Source organism: Nelumbo lutea, chromosome 4, assembly GCF_056320005.1.
Source record: "Nelumbo lutea isolate HS-2025 chromosome 4, American lotus-T2T, whole genome shotgun sequence".
Classification (NCBI taxonomy): domain Eukaryota; kingdom Viridiplantae; phylum Streptophyta; class Magnoliopsida; order Proteales; family Nelumbonaceae; genus Nelumbo; species Nelumbo lutea.
In genome coordinates, this window is record NC_142687.1 from 15,662,604 (window position 1) to 15,679,059 (window position 16,456).

General features: G+C 36.0%; 1 protein-coding gene across 6 annotated transcripts; it reads left to right on the plus strand.

The window, feature by feature from the left end:
* The first annotated feature begins 269 nt into the window (after positions 1-269).
* LOC148854148 (serine/threonine-protein kinase PBL34-like) lies at positions 270-13,535 on the plus strand. Of its 6 annotated transcripts, none has more exons than XM_088986521.1 (7): positions 434-747; positions 907-1,542; positions 2,133-2,470; positions 2,584-2,719; positions 11,095-11,231; positions 11,305-11,428; positions 12,674-13,535. In XM_088986521.1, exons 2-7 carry the CDS (start codon positions 1,356-1,358, stop codon positions 13,192-13,194), a joined length of 1,443 nt encoding a protein of 480 aa, XP_088842647.1. In that variant the 5' UTR covers positions 434-747; positions 907-1,355; the 3' UTR covers positions 13,195-13,535. The 6 variants fall into 6 exon arrangements, with proteins under 6 accessions (XP_088842645.1, XP_088842647.1, XP_088842644.1 ...); XM_088986518.1 differs by having other exon boundaries at positions 444-747; positions 11,092-11,231; XM_088986519.1 differs by having other exon boundaries at positions 270-1,542.
* Positions 13,536-16,456: the final 2,921 nt, after the last annotated feature.

A 16,456-nucleotide genomic window follows, 5' to 3' on the forward strand; every position in this document is an offset into this window, starting at 1 on the left:
TGATTATTTTTATTCTTTTGCTTTTAAAGGCACAGAACCAGCCCAACACGTGGGGCTAAAACCCCTAAAAACTGTTACTTTATTTATTGTTTGAGCACAGTCCTTAAATTAATAAGGACAAAATGTAAATAGGGGCATTACCCAAAATTCGTGGTGTTTGTTCTGTTCTGAAGCCATTGGGTTGACACGTGTCCATTCAAATGGGTGTTTACGTAATTTGATAGGGTGTTTAGTAAATTATTTTACCTGCACACATGGAAAAGCATTGCATATTTGCATTGGTGAATGGTGAGTCTGAGAGAGCAGGAATTTTTCCGGAAAATATTTGTTTTTTTAGGCTTTAGGAGTAATTTAATGGAAAATAGAATAAAAAAAAGAGGGAAAAAAATCTCGGAAAAAGAACGTTTGTGTCCGGAACATGCTTGTCACTGTTGCAAAGGCGAGGCATTAACGATGAGAAGTTGAGAACGGCCAACCCCGGTTGGCTAAATTCCTCTCTCTCTCTCTCTCTGTTGCCCGAGCTGCCCGCGTTTTCCGCTTCCACCTGTGCCCGAGGCCCGAGCTGCCCGTTCTTTTGCTCCTTTTCCCTCTTTCTCATTCATCGGCCCTTTCTCTCCCTGGTTCTTAGTCTCTATATCTCTTTTTGGACGCACACTTATTCTCTTTCATGCTGCTTTTCTCTCATCCTTCAGTGGCTGCGAAAGCTACCTGTACGATCGACCCTCCATTTTTTGTTGTTTCGGGCAGGTAAACTCGTCTGCCCGTTTTCTTCGGGCAACTCGATTTGCTTTTGTAATCCGTAGTCTTCAGTAGACTGGGGAAAATTCTGATAAGAGATAATTGGAGTAGTTTTTTTTATCTTTTGCTCTGAACTGGTCAGCTTCTATTTATTACTTCATTTTTTAGGGTTTTCGGAGTTCTCAGTGAACTTTTTTTTGGCGGGTTTCGAGCTGATTCATCCAGTGTTAGCCAGACAATTCGCATGCTTCTGAGTTTTGGTTGGGAGGGATAGTTCGTGATCTGCGTTTATTTGGGGTTCTGCCTGATAGATTTCTCTACTGGGTTTGACTGGTTTTGGGCTGGTATCAAACGGAAGGATCTGAAAAGGAACGATTTTTATTTCCAGCGGACTTTGCATGTTGTGATCTTTGTTGCTTTTTGGCATCTGAGACTTCCATTTTGACTCCCTGAAGTGCCTGTCAAAGAGGACTTATTGTTTTAGCTTTTGAGGTGGTTTCCTAGTTTCCGCCAGTGGGTTTGGATATCTGAGCTTGCAAAGGCTGATTAGGAACGGGCGTTGTTCGATAGGTTTGTTGTAGCCGAGATATGAACTGTTGATTTAAAACTTCATAACGATGGGAGAGGGTCCTGATGCTATTCAGGCGGAGTCTTGGGATGTGGGGAAATCAAAGGGAAAGAAGAAGAAGAAAGAAGGTAAAGCCGAGGAACCTAGTTGTTGGTTTAAGCTCAGGCTTATGGGTTCTTGCATCTCTTCAAGATCCAAAGTGGATACCTCCATAAGTGGTGCTAGTACTCATTATGGTAATCATTTCTGTTTATGGAAAAATTTCTATTTCGACAATGTTCTGGAAATTCTTTGGCATTTTAGGCGTATTTCTTTACTTGGATACTTAAGTTCTTATTAAATTGTACTGAACTTATGAAGAACTTTGGTCTTACTGCATGCTTAATAGGCGCTGTTTCTGTTATGCCTTTGTCGATGTTTGTTGGCATAATTTGTTGATTACAACCATTCTGTCCCCTTTCCCAGTATTCCCTGTTCTTTTCAGTAAGAAAGATCTTGCGCTTCTAGGAATTTCATTACTTGGCATCATTCATCTTTTGTCGGGGAATGTTTGAATATAAAAATATAAAATTATAAAAAGAGAGGTTTTCCTCAGTGGGTTTGAAGCTGGGATATTTTGATTATTTTCCATTGTGGTTCTTTCTAAAAATTGTCTTTTATTAATTTTCTCATGATGCTCCTTTGCTAACTCCGGTTCACAAATGGCATTTGCTACAATTTCTCATGGTTCAACATATATGAAGTGTTTATCTTCAGTGATTAGCAGAGTTAGATAAGCTTGTTTTATTGCAATTTATTTATTGCTTTAATCCTGTCCTTGGATCAGCGGAAAGTAAATCCACAAATGATACTAGCAGAGATCAACCAGTTGCTCCAGTAGTCTCCTCTTCAACCACTAGCAATGGTGAGAGTATTCCATCCACTCCCAAAATGGGCGAGGATCTGAAAGTTGCTTCCCAGCTTCGAAGGTTTACCTTCAATGAGCTTAAGGCTGCAACAAGAAATTTTAGACCAGAGAGTCTTCTTGGTGAGGGTGGATTTGGTTGTGTTTTCAAGGGATGGATTGAGGAGAATGGAACTGCTCCTGTAAAACCTGGCACAGGGCTAACTGTTGCAGTTAAAACCCTTAATCATGATGGACTTCAGGGCCATAAAGAGTGGCTGGTAAAGTCATTCTTATCCTTCATACTCTCTCTTGAATAATAGGTTGCATATTGTGCTTCCCTGATTTTTGATTTTCCTGTAATGGATATTTTCACATCTCTTCTATCTGGCAGGCTGAAGTCAATTTTCTTGGTGATCTTCTCCATCCTAATTTGGTTAAATTGATTGGTTACTGCATTGAAGATGATCAGAGGCTGCTGGTGTATGAGTTTATGCCTCGAGGAAGTCTGGAGAACCACCTATTTAGAAGTATGCAACAGTTATATTTTTTCTATTCCCCTTACAAGTTACAATTGGCTAAGTAGCTTGGCCTTAAATGTTGAAACTTTACAACTTGTTATTATTGAACTTTTGAATTTTGGAGCTAGGTATCACTTAATGTGCACATGTTATCAAAGCATAAAAGGGAGGAGGATCTACAGATCCTTTACACTTAATGATATAGTGTATGTAGTTAATATGGGCATTAATCGAGATTGAAATGGTTGTAAACATGAGAAGGATGGCCTATAATAATGCAAAGTTTGTCAATGTATTGTTGAGATATTGTACAGATTGTTAGAAGTTGTATGGCTTTTTGGAATTATTAATTGCCATCATAAGAAATGATTAAAAAAGCATAGTAGCATGCTGACAAAAAGTATTAAAGAAATATCATAAGAATTTACTATGTTTAAATAATATCTATTGAATCTCTACTGATCAAAAGAAGCACTTCTATTCTTCATGATACGTGCCCTTATCTTTACACATTCCTTGAGGGTTGGTAGCACCATTAATTGATACCTTTTTAAGCTTCATGGTGATTTGATGATTTGAAATTGGAGCCCAATGTTCAAGTGTACTGTGTTGGATAGGGAGGTTGGTAAGTGTATTATCCATGGTTGTCAAAATCCTACAATTTATTATATGATTCATGATCCAAATCATGAAACCAAAGGGTTTCGATTCAAATTTACGTCTAAATCCCAAAGAATTTTGGAGCCTCTGTTTTCCATTAGATTCTTCTTTGGCTCCTCCCTCTTCAATTTAAAAAAGGCGATTACCCAATATTGGTCCCAGCTATCTGGGGTCTTGGGAGGGGTAGACTGGATATGGACCTAGCCTTTGGCATTTTTTTTGCACAAAGTAACTGCTCTTAAGTGCATCTTCCTATTCAATTAGTGGGGTCTTAAGCTCTTGACTTCAAAATTCTTTGGGCTTGAGGGGGTCTTCCCTTTGGGTGATGGTGTCCTTCCTTTGTGTTGATTAATATGGAAAGAAAGAGATAGGATGTTTTTCAAAGGGTTTGAATAGCCCTTTTGATGTTCATATGCTGGCTCAGAAATATATTTTATTGAATTTATTGTCATTGGAGAATATTGCAAATGTCAATAGAACAGATTTCATTTGATTTTGTGTGCGGAAGGTGGTAAATGTGAAAGGCTTCTAGGGGGCTTTTGGTCCATCTTCTGTAGATCACAATATTATTATATTTTAATAAAAATCTTTTTGTTGTAGTCAATTAAAAAAGAATTCAGAGGTAGTTATAATCTAACATTCACATTTCATCATAAAAGAAGACCCACAAAAGCATATATTCCCACTGTATAGCTTCTCGGTATACATGGGCTGATGGAAAAACACTTTGTGCTTTTCCTACTGTATAGCTTCTCAGTATACAGTAATTTACTTTATAAAAAAAAGTAGAAGCACTTTGTGCTTAATAATAGCATTTTATGGAATTATTTTAATGTGAAGCGGTTCATGATGGTATTCATCTGCCATGGAATCAAAGTTTGGGAATAGCAGTTAAATGTTAGATATTTTAGGAAAGCATTTATTTTTAAAGGTTGTGAAAGCATTGCAAATTTTTTGGGATTCCTCAAAGCTATTTTAGGAAGCAACAAAAAATCGTAAATATGCACTTGTTATTACTTAGATACTACCCATTAAATGTCAGATATTAATCCCTTTCTGTTTATCTGCTAAGAAAGCTAATAAGTAACTTTGGGCTTTGAAATAAGCTTTTTTATGCTACTGCATTTGCTTATGCTTGTGGATATAATCAAATAATGAAAATGGTAAGCATAGGGTCTCCGGACAGTTAGAGATAGAGTGTTAGATATATCAGAAACATTGTCTAGGATGGTGTAGGGATCATGGAACCATTGTGAAATATTTGGAACTATTAACTGGTATTTTAGGAAATTATAAAAGAAGCATTAATGCACACTAGTAATTTAACTATAAATTACCTCAAGAAAAATAAGTAGTCAAGGTGGAGGGTGACTCAATTGTTGTTATTACTACTACTATTATTATTATTATTATTATTATTTTGAGATAGGTGTTCCACTTTGAGACATTCTATGGCAAAAGAGTCATGCATAGTTGTCATGGTGCTAGACAACTAGGTGTCCTTGGTCGGGTGCTTTGCTTAATGCCTTGACTTATAGAAACAAGGCACTTGTCTAGGTGACAAAAAACAAGGTGGGTGCCTTATTATAATATCATAGCAATGGCTATTATCTTGCTAATACGTGTGTCAATGCAATATATAATATACTATATTATCACTTATACTTTGTTGTAAAGTTTAAGCATTGGAATTTAAAAGATCCAAAGAATTTTTTCCCGATTGGCAACTATAACATTTTTTAAGACGTGTAAAAAAATAATGATTTAACTACAAGTTGTACAAAGAATGCCGGGCATTCCCCTAATCAGGCTGGCACCCACCCCTCCCCTTACAATTGGTTCCCTATTACAGAACACCCAAATACAGGGTTTTTGAAAGATCCTAGGGCTTTGAGGAGACCAAAAAAAACCCAAGGATAAAAAGGTTCTCTCTCTCTCTCTCTCTCTCTCTCTCTTTCTCTCTCGTATTAAACAAAACAGTGGTTCTACCCTTGTTCTTTTCTCATTTATTTGCCTTCAATCTTAAATTTTTATCATACCAGTGTAAAGGCACATGCTATGCACGCGTTAAAGGGTAAAGATATAAGTTAGCATTATATAATGAAATTTAACATTAATGATCTGCACCAAAATCAAGGCAAGTATCAACTTTATATGCTATTATGGATAAAACATTATCATATAAAATTATAGCCTTTTTAGTTGCTAATTTGATATAAAATTGCTCTATTAAATATTATATTATTATCTTTTGAAATATTAAAATTTAGATATTTAAAGTGTCGTGCTTTAAGAGGAAATTTAATGTTTTTAATAAAGATAATTGCTAACTTTTCAATTTATGCACATGCTGATTGGTGTATAAAACTAAAGAATTAACCAAAATATAGCTTTTTTTGTTCTATAAAATAAAAATCTTATTGCCTAGGTGACTAGGTCCCCACTAACACCCAAATGCCTTTTCAAAGATGGAGCCTTGGTTTATAGGGTTGAACATTTTGTCCATGGTGATGGGAGGAGTGAGTTGGTTTGTAAATGGCACTTTCATGGTGATCTTCTTGTTTTATGGGTCTCTTTCTTTTCTTCGCCTTTCTAATTTTGAAGGAGTGTGGGCTGCTTGTTGGAGGAATTGACTATTCTCTCTCCTCCTAGGTTGTTTCTGCTTGTATTTCCTCTCTCTCTCTCTCTCTCCCCTTAATAAATCTTTCTATTTATTGGTCAAAGTTGAATACTAGGTAAGTAGGCAAAGTATTTGCTAGTAATTATGATATAGATAAGACATTATAGGATCATATGTTGTTTTCCCTTTTATTTGTTTTATCAAGTACCAGTGTAGGGGCATGGGCCATGCACGTGTGCAAGTAAAGATTAAAGGGTAAAGATGTAAGTATTAACCTTATATGGTACAATGCTCTGATTTAACTTTTATGACCTGCACAGAAACCAAGGCAATTATCAGCATTATATGGTATAGATTATAGCTAATAAGGAACAATTGGGATTTTAAGTATTAACCTTATATGATATGATACCCTGATTTAACTTTTATGACCTGCACAGAAACCAAGGCAATTATTGGCATTATTTAGAATAGATTAAAGTTAGTAAGGAACAACTGAGATTTTAAGTATATGAAAATGTTTTTATTCTATGATATTTATTCGTTGGTCAACACTTGATACAACAAATATTTATAAAAAACACTTAATACAAAAAGCCTGCGTGGGAACAATGATTACTCAAAAATGTGAAATTGTACATTTTATATACTTTGTGTTGATATATTGCAAAGGCCTTAGTTATCAAAAAAATATTGCAAAGGTCATAGATGAACTGCAAAATGTTTTGAATTTGATGGCATTTTAAGAGATGATAAGAGAAGCATGATGTGAAGCAAGGTCCAACCAGCGGGTTGGTAAGGTCTCCTGCTGGTCATAGCGGAGACTTGGGATGGAATCCCACCTGCACCTGGGTTGGGGGATGCGCTACCCCCATTGTGTAGCCCTTCAAAAGAAACAAAAAAAAAAAAAGAAAAAGAAGCAGGATGTGAAAATCTAATTATTATTTGACTATATGTTACCGTGTCAAAAGTAGTTAACACCACATAAATAGGAAAGTATTTGCTACCGCATTGGTATAACATTCTAGATGTTAGATATTCTGTTTGTCATTCATTTTATTTCATGTTGAAGCCAATAAGAAATGATGGAACCTTTAAATATGGAAGATATTTGGCACACCTTGTTTTGATAAAAAGGGTACACCCCTGATTAATATAAATAAAGGAATTCTAATAAACAACGAATTTATGCAACTCTTGGGTACCTTATCCACATACATGATGGACCCATGCATGATTTATTTTTGCAGTGTATCTTTTCATGAGTCCCACCAGGTCTGTGGGGCAGGATATTCAAAGATTGCATTAACTTGTTGCTTACTAGAATTCCTCATGTAAATGGTATCATTTGTCTTTTCTCTTGGTATGTGCCTACTTAGAACTACTAGGCACCTATATCAATATCAGAAACTTTTTGTGCTACTATGTTTGCTCCTTTGGGAATCTATGATAGTGATATGTGCCTCCATGCTGTATACATAATGCATAAAATTAAAATACTAATATATTCTGAGAAGGAAGGGTGCATGCTATTGAGGGACCCGGGTACTGTCACTTGGGACTTTAAGGATATTTTAAAAAAGGTCAAATGGCTATTGAGGGACATGACAGTTGGATTTCAGTGGATAGGTAGATCGGCTAATGCCTTGGCTGATTATCTTGCTAAACAAGGGGCTACTTGGGTCTCCTTGTATTGGGCTTCTCTGTATTTTTCTTTGTCCTTTGTTATGTTTATTAACTAAAGGGTTGATGGTTTCCTCCATCTCCCCTCCTTAGAGGGGAGGTATCATCTCTGCCACTCCCTAAATTGTACTATCGTTGTCTATGATTTAATAAATCTTACAATTCACTGATAAAAAAATAATAAAAAAATAAAATAAAAAGAAAATGAAGGGTACATGCTAGAGTATTTATCAAAAAAAGGGTACATGCTAGAGCATTGCAATGTTATGATTTAGTCAAAGCCAGATGGGTCCTTAATTTTTTCTTATACGATACTTTACCTTCTTCAGAATAAAAAAAAAAGATTTAGTCAAAGCCAGATTTCTATATATATTGACCAAGGTATTATAATGGTATGATTATGAAAATATAGGTTGCTCAAAATGACATTAAATATACCAAAGCATTAGGGAGCTTGTTAAAAATGCAAAACCCTGTCCAGAAAATGAGTGTGTCAGAAATATGAATGCTTAGATTAATGAATGGTAAAACTAGAAAGGACAGGGTTAGAAATGAAGTCATACGAAGGAACCTAGGAGTAGGTCCAATATGTGATAAAATGAGAAAAAGTAGATTTAAATGCTTTGATCACATGTATAGAAGACGATCTACAGAAACTATTAGGAAAAGGGATCTGTACAGGTTGAAGGGGCTATAGGAGCTGGGGGTAGACTGAAAAGGACTTGGGGTGGAAGTAATAAGAAATGATTTAAGCACCCATAATTGATGGATATGGCACTGAACAGAATTGAATTGTGAAACAGGATTCATGTAGCTGACACAATGCAGTTGGGACAAGACTTAGATGATGATGATTAGGGAGTTTTCTAGGAAACATTTTGGCTATATTTTATTTTATGCCACAGAAAAGGAAATAGTTTTTAGCAAGTGTAAGAATTTATTTATTTATTTTTTATTTTTTCAAACTTAACCATGCATGAAATCCACTGAATGCCTTATGTTTGGGCATCATCAGCAATGCTTATAAAGTCTGCTCCCTATTCATAAGTGAGATTAAAGGCATTCTCCTTATTGAAGCTTGGAATTATTTTGACTTTTTAGTTCCATAGATTTTACTCTTGTTATGCTGCTTGAAAAATTAGTATTCTGATCTTCTGCCTCCTTGTTAACTGGGTTTGGAATTATTGTTCATATATGCCTGCCTGATTTTTTGGTGTATTATGTTCAAGTTCATCTTTTGATAATTTAGTTTTTTTGATATTGGATTTTTTTTGTTGGACAGATTGAGTAATCTGAATTTTTTAATGTGATTTTACTTTGTCTGCTATTGCAAACAAAAGTAATTATTGAGAGCATTGACACTCCATAGAAAACTTAGAAATGTGCATGTGCGGTACTTAAAAGGCAATGGGGAGTCAACATATTACAATATATGGAAAACTAATAAAATTTGAGATATAGAGTATTCTGGAGACCTTGTGGAATTTACATGCTTAAGAAAGCTTCTGGAATCTTAAAATTGTAATGTCACATTGCTCGGGGTAGAAGAATTCTTCCTCTAGATATGGTTATCTTTTTAGGAAAATAAGAAGGGAAAAATTGATTGATACTTGTTTTTGATATTGAACTTTGATCCTGTTTGATGTGACTTGAGTTGCTATAGAAGTTTATCTTGGGTAGCTTGATGACAAGGTAAAACCACTTTACTAGAATTGTTGGTGCTTATACTACAGACTTCAGTAGCATTGTTGGTGCTTATACTACAGACTTCAGTAGCATCATATTTTTCCCCAATACATATAGACCAGTCAACCACTTTGCTACACTTGAGTGATTGTTATTATTATTATTATTTTTTTTTTGATGAATCTTGAGTGTAACAACTTGAGTGATTGTTATATACTTGTATTCACATATCTGCATTTTTATTTATACAAAGCTTGCCTATTTGTTTCATGTTCTAGTAATGTTTATATGAGATTTATGTTATCTCAAATGTGTTAGCTTATTCCATAAATGATAACTTTCTATTGAAGCCATTTGGCATTTGCTATACTAATCGTTTTGCATGCAATTCACTTATAGAGCTGTATCTTCTGTTTTATGCTAGATATTGAGTCTTTATCACTGCTTGAATCTGTCTTCATCAATCTTTCCCTTGTGTTCTTATAGTCTTCAATTTGCATCAAGTCAATCTTACTGTTCATTTCTTTGGACTTAGTTGAACTTCTGAAAATATATTTGATAAAATCAAATAATTGTATTATGCACATTTGCTTTTCTTTTTCTTTTTTTTTTTATTGTTAACTTCACTTTTTATTATTTGATGACAAAAGAATGAGAGCAATTGCAGCAAGATGTGCCAAGCAACTCATATATAAATTAAGCTAGTCCTTGCTACCTTGCCTACCTTCCCTCTCCCCTGTCCTAATACAACCAGAGTTCAGATTCCCTAGGAATTACCCCCATTACAAGTAATCTCTATTTTTCACTTGCTTAGGAAATATTTTCTTGAAGCTCTTGGCTGATCTTCGGGTTCAAGTGAGCTCTCTCAATTCTCTTACCAAATAACTTATTTTCCCCAGTGTGTGTCTACGCTGCCATGTCCTGGGTTAATCACATTCGAGTTCATTGCCAGCTCGATACTTTCATCTGTATCTGACACTGATAAGTGTCTGTGTTTAAGAGTCAAGGCACATGATTACTGTCTTACATTCTGATGAACAGAGGTCTGGGTGGGAACATCCTTTTATGCTATTTTTAAGCTTCCTTATCGGAATAATAGAAAGTTCAGTTGTCTGCTTTCTGCTTTTTGTTCAAGTACGTATAGAGTTCAGTTGTATGCCTTGTAACAAACTTTGGAGTGTGCTTTGTTGCTTCTTTTTCTTTTGATTTGTAACTTAATAACTTTTGTTGATGCTGTAATGTAATTTTATACAGAGGTAATGTAGTAGATATACAAACTTGAGAGCCTTGAACTGTATATTACAGTTCCCCCAATGCACCCTTGACCCCTCTATTCTGGAAGAAAAGAAACCAGATTCATCACTTCTCCTTGGACCCCAGACATTGTCAGAGAAATCTGCTAGATCATTTGTTGATCTTCTAATCCATCAGAATGAGAAGTTCCTCTAGCTACTACTAGTGAGGGAACATAGCACATCAAAATACATTGCTTTTCTAGTACTTGTTAACTACTGCAGCATTTCCTTTTATGTCTCTTTCTTGTTCTATGCCAAAGATCTAATCATCTCTGACCTTTGTTAACAGTAATGAGGCCAAGTTGTATCTCTTTCACATTAATGTCAATCATGACCATCTCTTAAAGCAGTTTTATTAATTACAATTTGCTCTTTAATACTTGGCTTTTGCATTATTGATGTTTAATGTATTCTGGTAACAACCATTTTATATGCAGAAGGGTCCTTGCCTCTTCCCTGGTCCATCAGGATGAAAATTGCATTTGGTGCTGCAAAAGGCCTTGCCTTTCTTCATGAAGAAGCTGAAAGGCCAGTCATATATAGGGACTTCAAAACATCTAATATCCTGTTAGATGCGGTAGGTGACTAAAAGTACAAGTCTAAACTCTTTTCCAAAAAATTAATGCTCTTCTAATGAAATGCCGTTCCAGGAATATAATGCAAAGCTTTCAGACTTTGGACTTGCCAAAGATGGTCCGGAGGGTGATAAGACTCATGTTTCTACCAGAGTGATGGGAACCTATGGATATGCAGCCCCAGAGTATGTGATGACTGGTAAGTTTGATTAAATGTTTCAGACTGTTGAATATGATTAAGTTGCAACCCTCATCTTACAGTTTACTGTTTTCTGTTTCTCTATTCACCCATTTTCTTTTATATTTTCTTATTTCTTTGTAAACAAACTTTATTCTTTGCTGGTCCAACCCTTTTTTTTCGCATAGGAAAATTCTATATTGTGAAGTAAATGCTTAAGAGCAATTCTAAGGATAGAAATTAGTTATCTTTCATGCCTTACAATAGATCAAACATCTGGAATATTGTCATTTCAAGTGGATACTCCATCTGTCAGTATATGTGGTGTAAGAAAAAGGAAATTTGCATCCTTACATTTTTTAATCAATGGTTTTATTTTCTCAAGTTCTGTGGAGTATCTATTGGAAATCTTGTTTACATTCTTCATTGTCTGAACTGAACTTTGTAGACCTTTTATTCACTCAACTTTCCTTTCTTTTACTGAAGTGTATCTATATAGCATAATATCCATCTACACTAGGGAGTTGGTTTCTTGACACTGGAATGACTTGCTGTTCATCTTTATTCTTCTAACCTTTAAGTTGGTCTTCCATTTTCTTAGCATTTGCATATTTGATAATCTGTATAATTTTCAGTAAAAGGTAAGGTGGGCTTCTTGTGAGGCCAAATGGCCAAAGGATGAAGGGCCTAAATAATTAGTAATTTATGAAGTTATTGTAGAATCTGTTACTAGCCATATAAAATATCAAATAGCCATCTTGCCAGCCATTGAATTTGCCCTCGTGAGTATTGGAGATAACAAGCTACAAATGTGTAAAATATTATAAACCGTCTGTTATCTTGATAAGCCGGATCCTGATGGTTTGTTGCCACTCTTTAACTGTGTTCTGATATACAGAGATGGAAATCTATATATTGTGGTTCCCTGTCATTGATTGATCTTGGCAATCAACTTTTTTAATCCTTGTACTGTAAAGTAAATTGGTTCTGTATTTGTTGACGTCTCATGGGGATTGATGAATATTTCTGAGTCCATGATCTCTGGTTTTGCACGACATTTTAATGTGCTGGTTGTCAATACATCTTTTTCAGATACATTCAATTGTCTGATACATTCCCTGGTGACTTTGTTTCTTAAATATGGCACACCTTCAAGAAATCTAAAGAAAATGGTCCTAAAGGAAAGTTTGCCATTTGTTTCAGTCACATTGTATTTGAAGTTGTAGATTATTGCCTTTCCTGACTTAATCCACCCCTCTGATACAGGGCATTTAACATCAAGGAGTGATGTATATAGTTTTGGGGTGGTTTTACTAGAGATGTTGACAGGCCGAAGATCTATGGATAAAAACCGACCAAATGGGGAGCATAACTTGGTGGAATGGGCACGGCCACATCTTGGTGAGAGGAGGAGGTTTTACCGGCTGATAGACCCTCGCCTCGAGGGTCACTTCTCGATTAAAGGTGCACAAAAGGCTGCCCAGCTGGCCCAACACTGCCTTAGCCGAGACCCAAAAGCAAGGCCTTTGATGAGTGAAGTTGTGGAAGCCCTGAAGCCTCTACTGCACCTCAAGGACATGGCAAGCTCCTCGTACCACTTCCAGACAATGCAAGCAGAGCGCACTGGGTCAAACCCAAATGCCAGAAATGGGCTTAGAACACAGGCAGGGTCTATGTCAAGGAATGGGCAACCAACCAGGAGCTTCTCAATACATGGTTCTCATGCTTCTCCATACCACCACCCCCAGCTCCCTCAGTCACCCAAACCCAATGGTAAACAGCCATAATGTTCAGTTCCTGTCCATCCATTGCTCTTGACCTCTTTCTTTTTTAATCTTTATTTTTTACCTTAATTTTCTTTGGTTTTTATATATATATATAAATATATATCATCATGGGGGCATTTGAATAGGAGAAAGGGATCCAGCCTTCGAGGAATCATTAACTGTCGCAGTTATTTCTATGTAGTGACTGGTGAGGAGGGTCGGTGGGCCGTGCCCATTGTCCATTGAGGAGATATTTTAGGGAAGAGGAGGCTTTTGGAGGAGAGAATTGTAATGCCACCTTATGTTTGGTTTTAATTTATTTGGAAATATATCAAATGGGAGTAAAGCTAATTGACTCGTCATTATCATCTAAAATAGACAGGGAATAGGAATGACTGCAAAATGGTTTAGATATCTCGAATTTGTTTGGCGGGTGGGATCTCTTCATCTGATAATGAATCTTTCTCGTCCACCATCCATTGGTAACTTCAGTTATCAGACTTCAGACCCATCGGTTGGATTATACCATCAGATAATATTAAATTGAATCATACAGGTGACAGGTCTACCATCCATGCACGGGGTCTCTCTCTCTCTCTCTTTCTTTCTCATGTTTTGGTAATAGGGGTGTCTTGTCCCTATGGTGATTTAGTGAGAGCCTGGAGGAAGGAACTTTGTAGAAAATAGAGACGGCCATGTTTTGGAAGTTCGAACAGCACGGATTGAAGCTTGTATGCTGCCATGCCTTAGGACTGAAGTTTGTATCTGAACATTATCGGATAAAGAGTGGGTATCCCATATGCACGTGTTTTCCCCCTATAACTGAATAATCATCATTGTCGTATACTCTCAATGTGCCAGCCCAGAGTCCAGCCAAAATAAACCAATTTTTTGCCCAACAGACTCAGGTTTATAACGAAGGAAAAGGAAGGTTTGTCCATCTCCATTCCCCATCGTCCATGGTCCGACAAACCTAAGTTGTCACATCCTGCTGCCGTCCCCACAGTTGTGGCTTAACCGAATGATTATTGCTTTGTTTTTTGCTTCCCATGTCATTACTTAAATTATGACATGGTTCTCTTTTTGAGGCATGGCAACAGATTGTTTCTGAAAACAAACAGGCTTTGCTTCCAACTTCCAACACTGAAAACTATATTATTTTTACTGTCGTCGGCCAGCTGTAATGTTGATACATCACACCCCCTCAGAACTTGGAAGAAAGGCTCAGAGTCACTGGGGTGGTTAGCACTTTCATGTTCATGTTGGATGCGTAAACAAAAAGCCAAAGGTGCACCCATGTGATTGTTTGTTGCTCCATCTTGTGATGGGTAGCATCTCCCTTCTGTTTCTCATTTAGTTTTCCTGGTTAATTCATCATCCTTTACTTTGCATTACATCACTCTTTACCTGTGTCACTATGGTCCTGAATCATCTTAGTCAACTCTAGTCAGGCGGGCTGGACCAGATTTAAACTCAACCCTGGTCCAAATGTCCAACCCTAAGAATTGGGCTTAATGCCCAATTGTCCAACCTAAGCCCAACCCAAACTGAAATTTGATACACTCGGATTGGCAATCGGGCTTAGGTGGCCCTATTAAAAAGTTACATGAACCTATGTATCCAAGCCCAGCCCCAAGTTGAATCCCTGTTCTTCTCATTTTATCACCCATCAAAGCTTTTCTTAAATTCCCACTCATACTAATTTTAATTTTCTCCACCACTCATTTTTCTGTAAATGTTGTTTTTTTTTGCACCGAAAAGGAAAGTTTTATTCTCCAAAAAACCTCAGAAAGAACATCATTTTTTCTGTAAATGTTGTTTGTTGACTCCGAAGATTTTAATGTATGCAACTCTACTGGCCTCGTAGCCATCTTATAAAATTTCCTTCTATCGTTATTTCCATTCCCTATGAGTGATGGCACAACACTTTGAATATGATCTCTCTAATATACTTATATTAAGATGCAGCGGTAAGCTGAACGATTGGGATGCTTGCACCAGCTAGACGAAAAAAATGATTTTTTTTTTAACATTAAGGTGATGTTTGGCAACAAAGATGATTATTTCTTACTTACTGTATTTTAAAAAAACTGGTGATTTTTGAAATCAGTGTTTTTTTTTTAAATCAATAAATTTTGTTATTTGTATCATTCTGCTTTATAAGTCGATTTTTGAAAAACTGGCTTTTGAGTCAGTTTGGTACTGATTTTCAAGAGCCGATTATTTTTGTATTAGAGTTTTTATTCAATGTCATATTAGGTCATCCTCAAAATAATCAGAATCAGCTAGAAATCATGTATGTGATGTTTGGCATTGATGATGATTTCTTAAAAATTACTGCCATGCTGAAGCCAAAAATTGATTCTTGAAATCAATAATTTTCAGGGATCACTTTTTATTGGTGATTTTCCCGATTTCTTGTTATTTCCAATTTTTTGAGGATGACATGACATTGAATAATAACTCTAATACAAAAATAACTGGCCCTTGAGAATCAGTACTAAACAGATTTAAACCAATTTCTTAAAAATTAGCTTACATGGCAGAAATGATACCAAATAACAAAACTTACTGATTTAAAAAAAAAAAAACATTGATATAAAAAACATGGATGCCAATTGCCAAACATCGCTAAAATCACTCAAAAAAAGAAAAAAAAAAGATGATTCCTGAAAAGAGCTGATTTCAAGAATTGATTTTTGGCCAATTTTCTGAAAATCATCAAAATCGGCTAACCAAACAGAAATTTCAACAGCAATTCCTCTAATACTGACGTGACTCCAATAAGACAGTGATTTTCAGAAAAACATTTTCGATTCCAAACATCACCGAGATAACTTTAGGTGTTGGGGGCCAATAGCCCATGCTCTTGACTCTTGAGAGCGTTTATGGGCCGGATACATTCACCCATTCAAGCCCATATCTATCTTTTGGGTAAAAAAAAAAAGAAAATAGGAGTAATTACTATTTTACTCCGTGGTCCCAAGAATGTTCTCAAACAGCCAAAGGCCAAAATTTTATCTTGATGTGTTTTGCTTCGTTACTTCTGTTTTGATAATTCGCTTTTTTGAGATAATAGCATATAGGGGCAACTTTTGGGTCATAATATCAATAAAAGTAACGAATTATTTTTTAAAAATAATATTAAATAAAAACAAAATTACTGTTCATCTTCTCATTTATCAGCACTGCTGCCTGCCACCACTTCCGCTTGGGGGAGGCATTGCCGGAGGTGGGCAAAGGCGGTGCACTAATAAATTTACCCTTATTTGATATTATTTTT

What these genes read in the sequence shown, in the direction of transcription:
- LOC148854148 (XM_088986518.1), top strand. Translation starts at nt 1,356, where the DNA reads ATGGGAGAGGGTCCTGATGCTATTCAGGCGGAGTCTTGGGATGTGGGG. An exon ending in TGGTGCTAGTACTCATTATG is followed by an intron (nt 1,543 to 2,132) that starts GTAATCATTTCT and finishes TCCTTGGATCAG; the next exon opens with CGGAAAGTAAATCCACAAAT. An exon ending in CCCAGAGTATGTGATGACTG is followed by an intron (nt 11,429 to 12,673) that starts GTAAGTTTGATT and finishes CCTCTGATACAG; the next exon opens with GGCATTTAACATCAAGGAGT.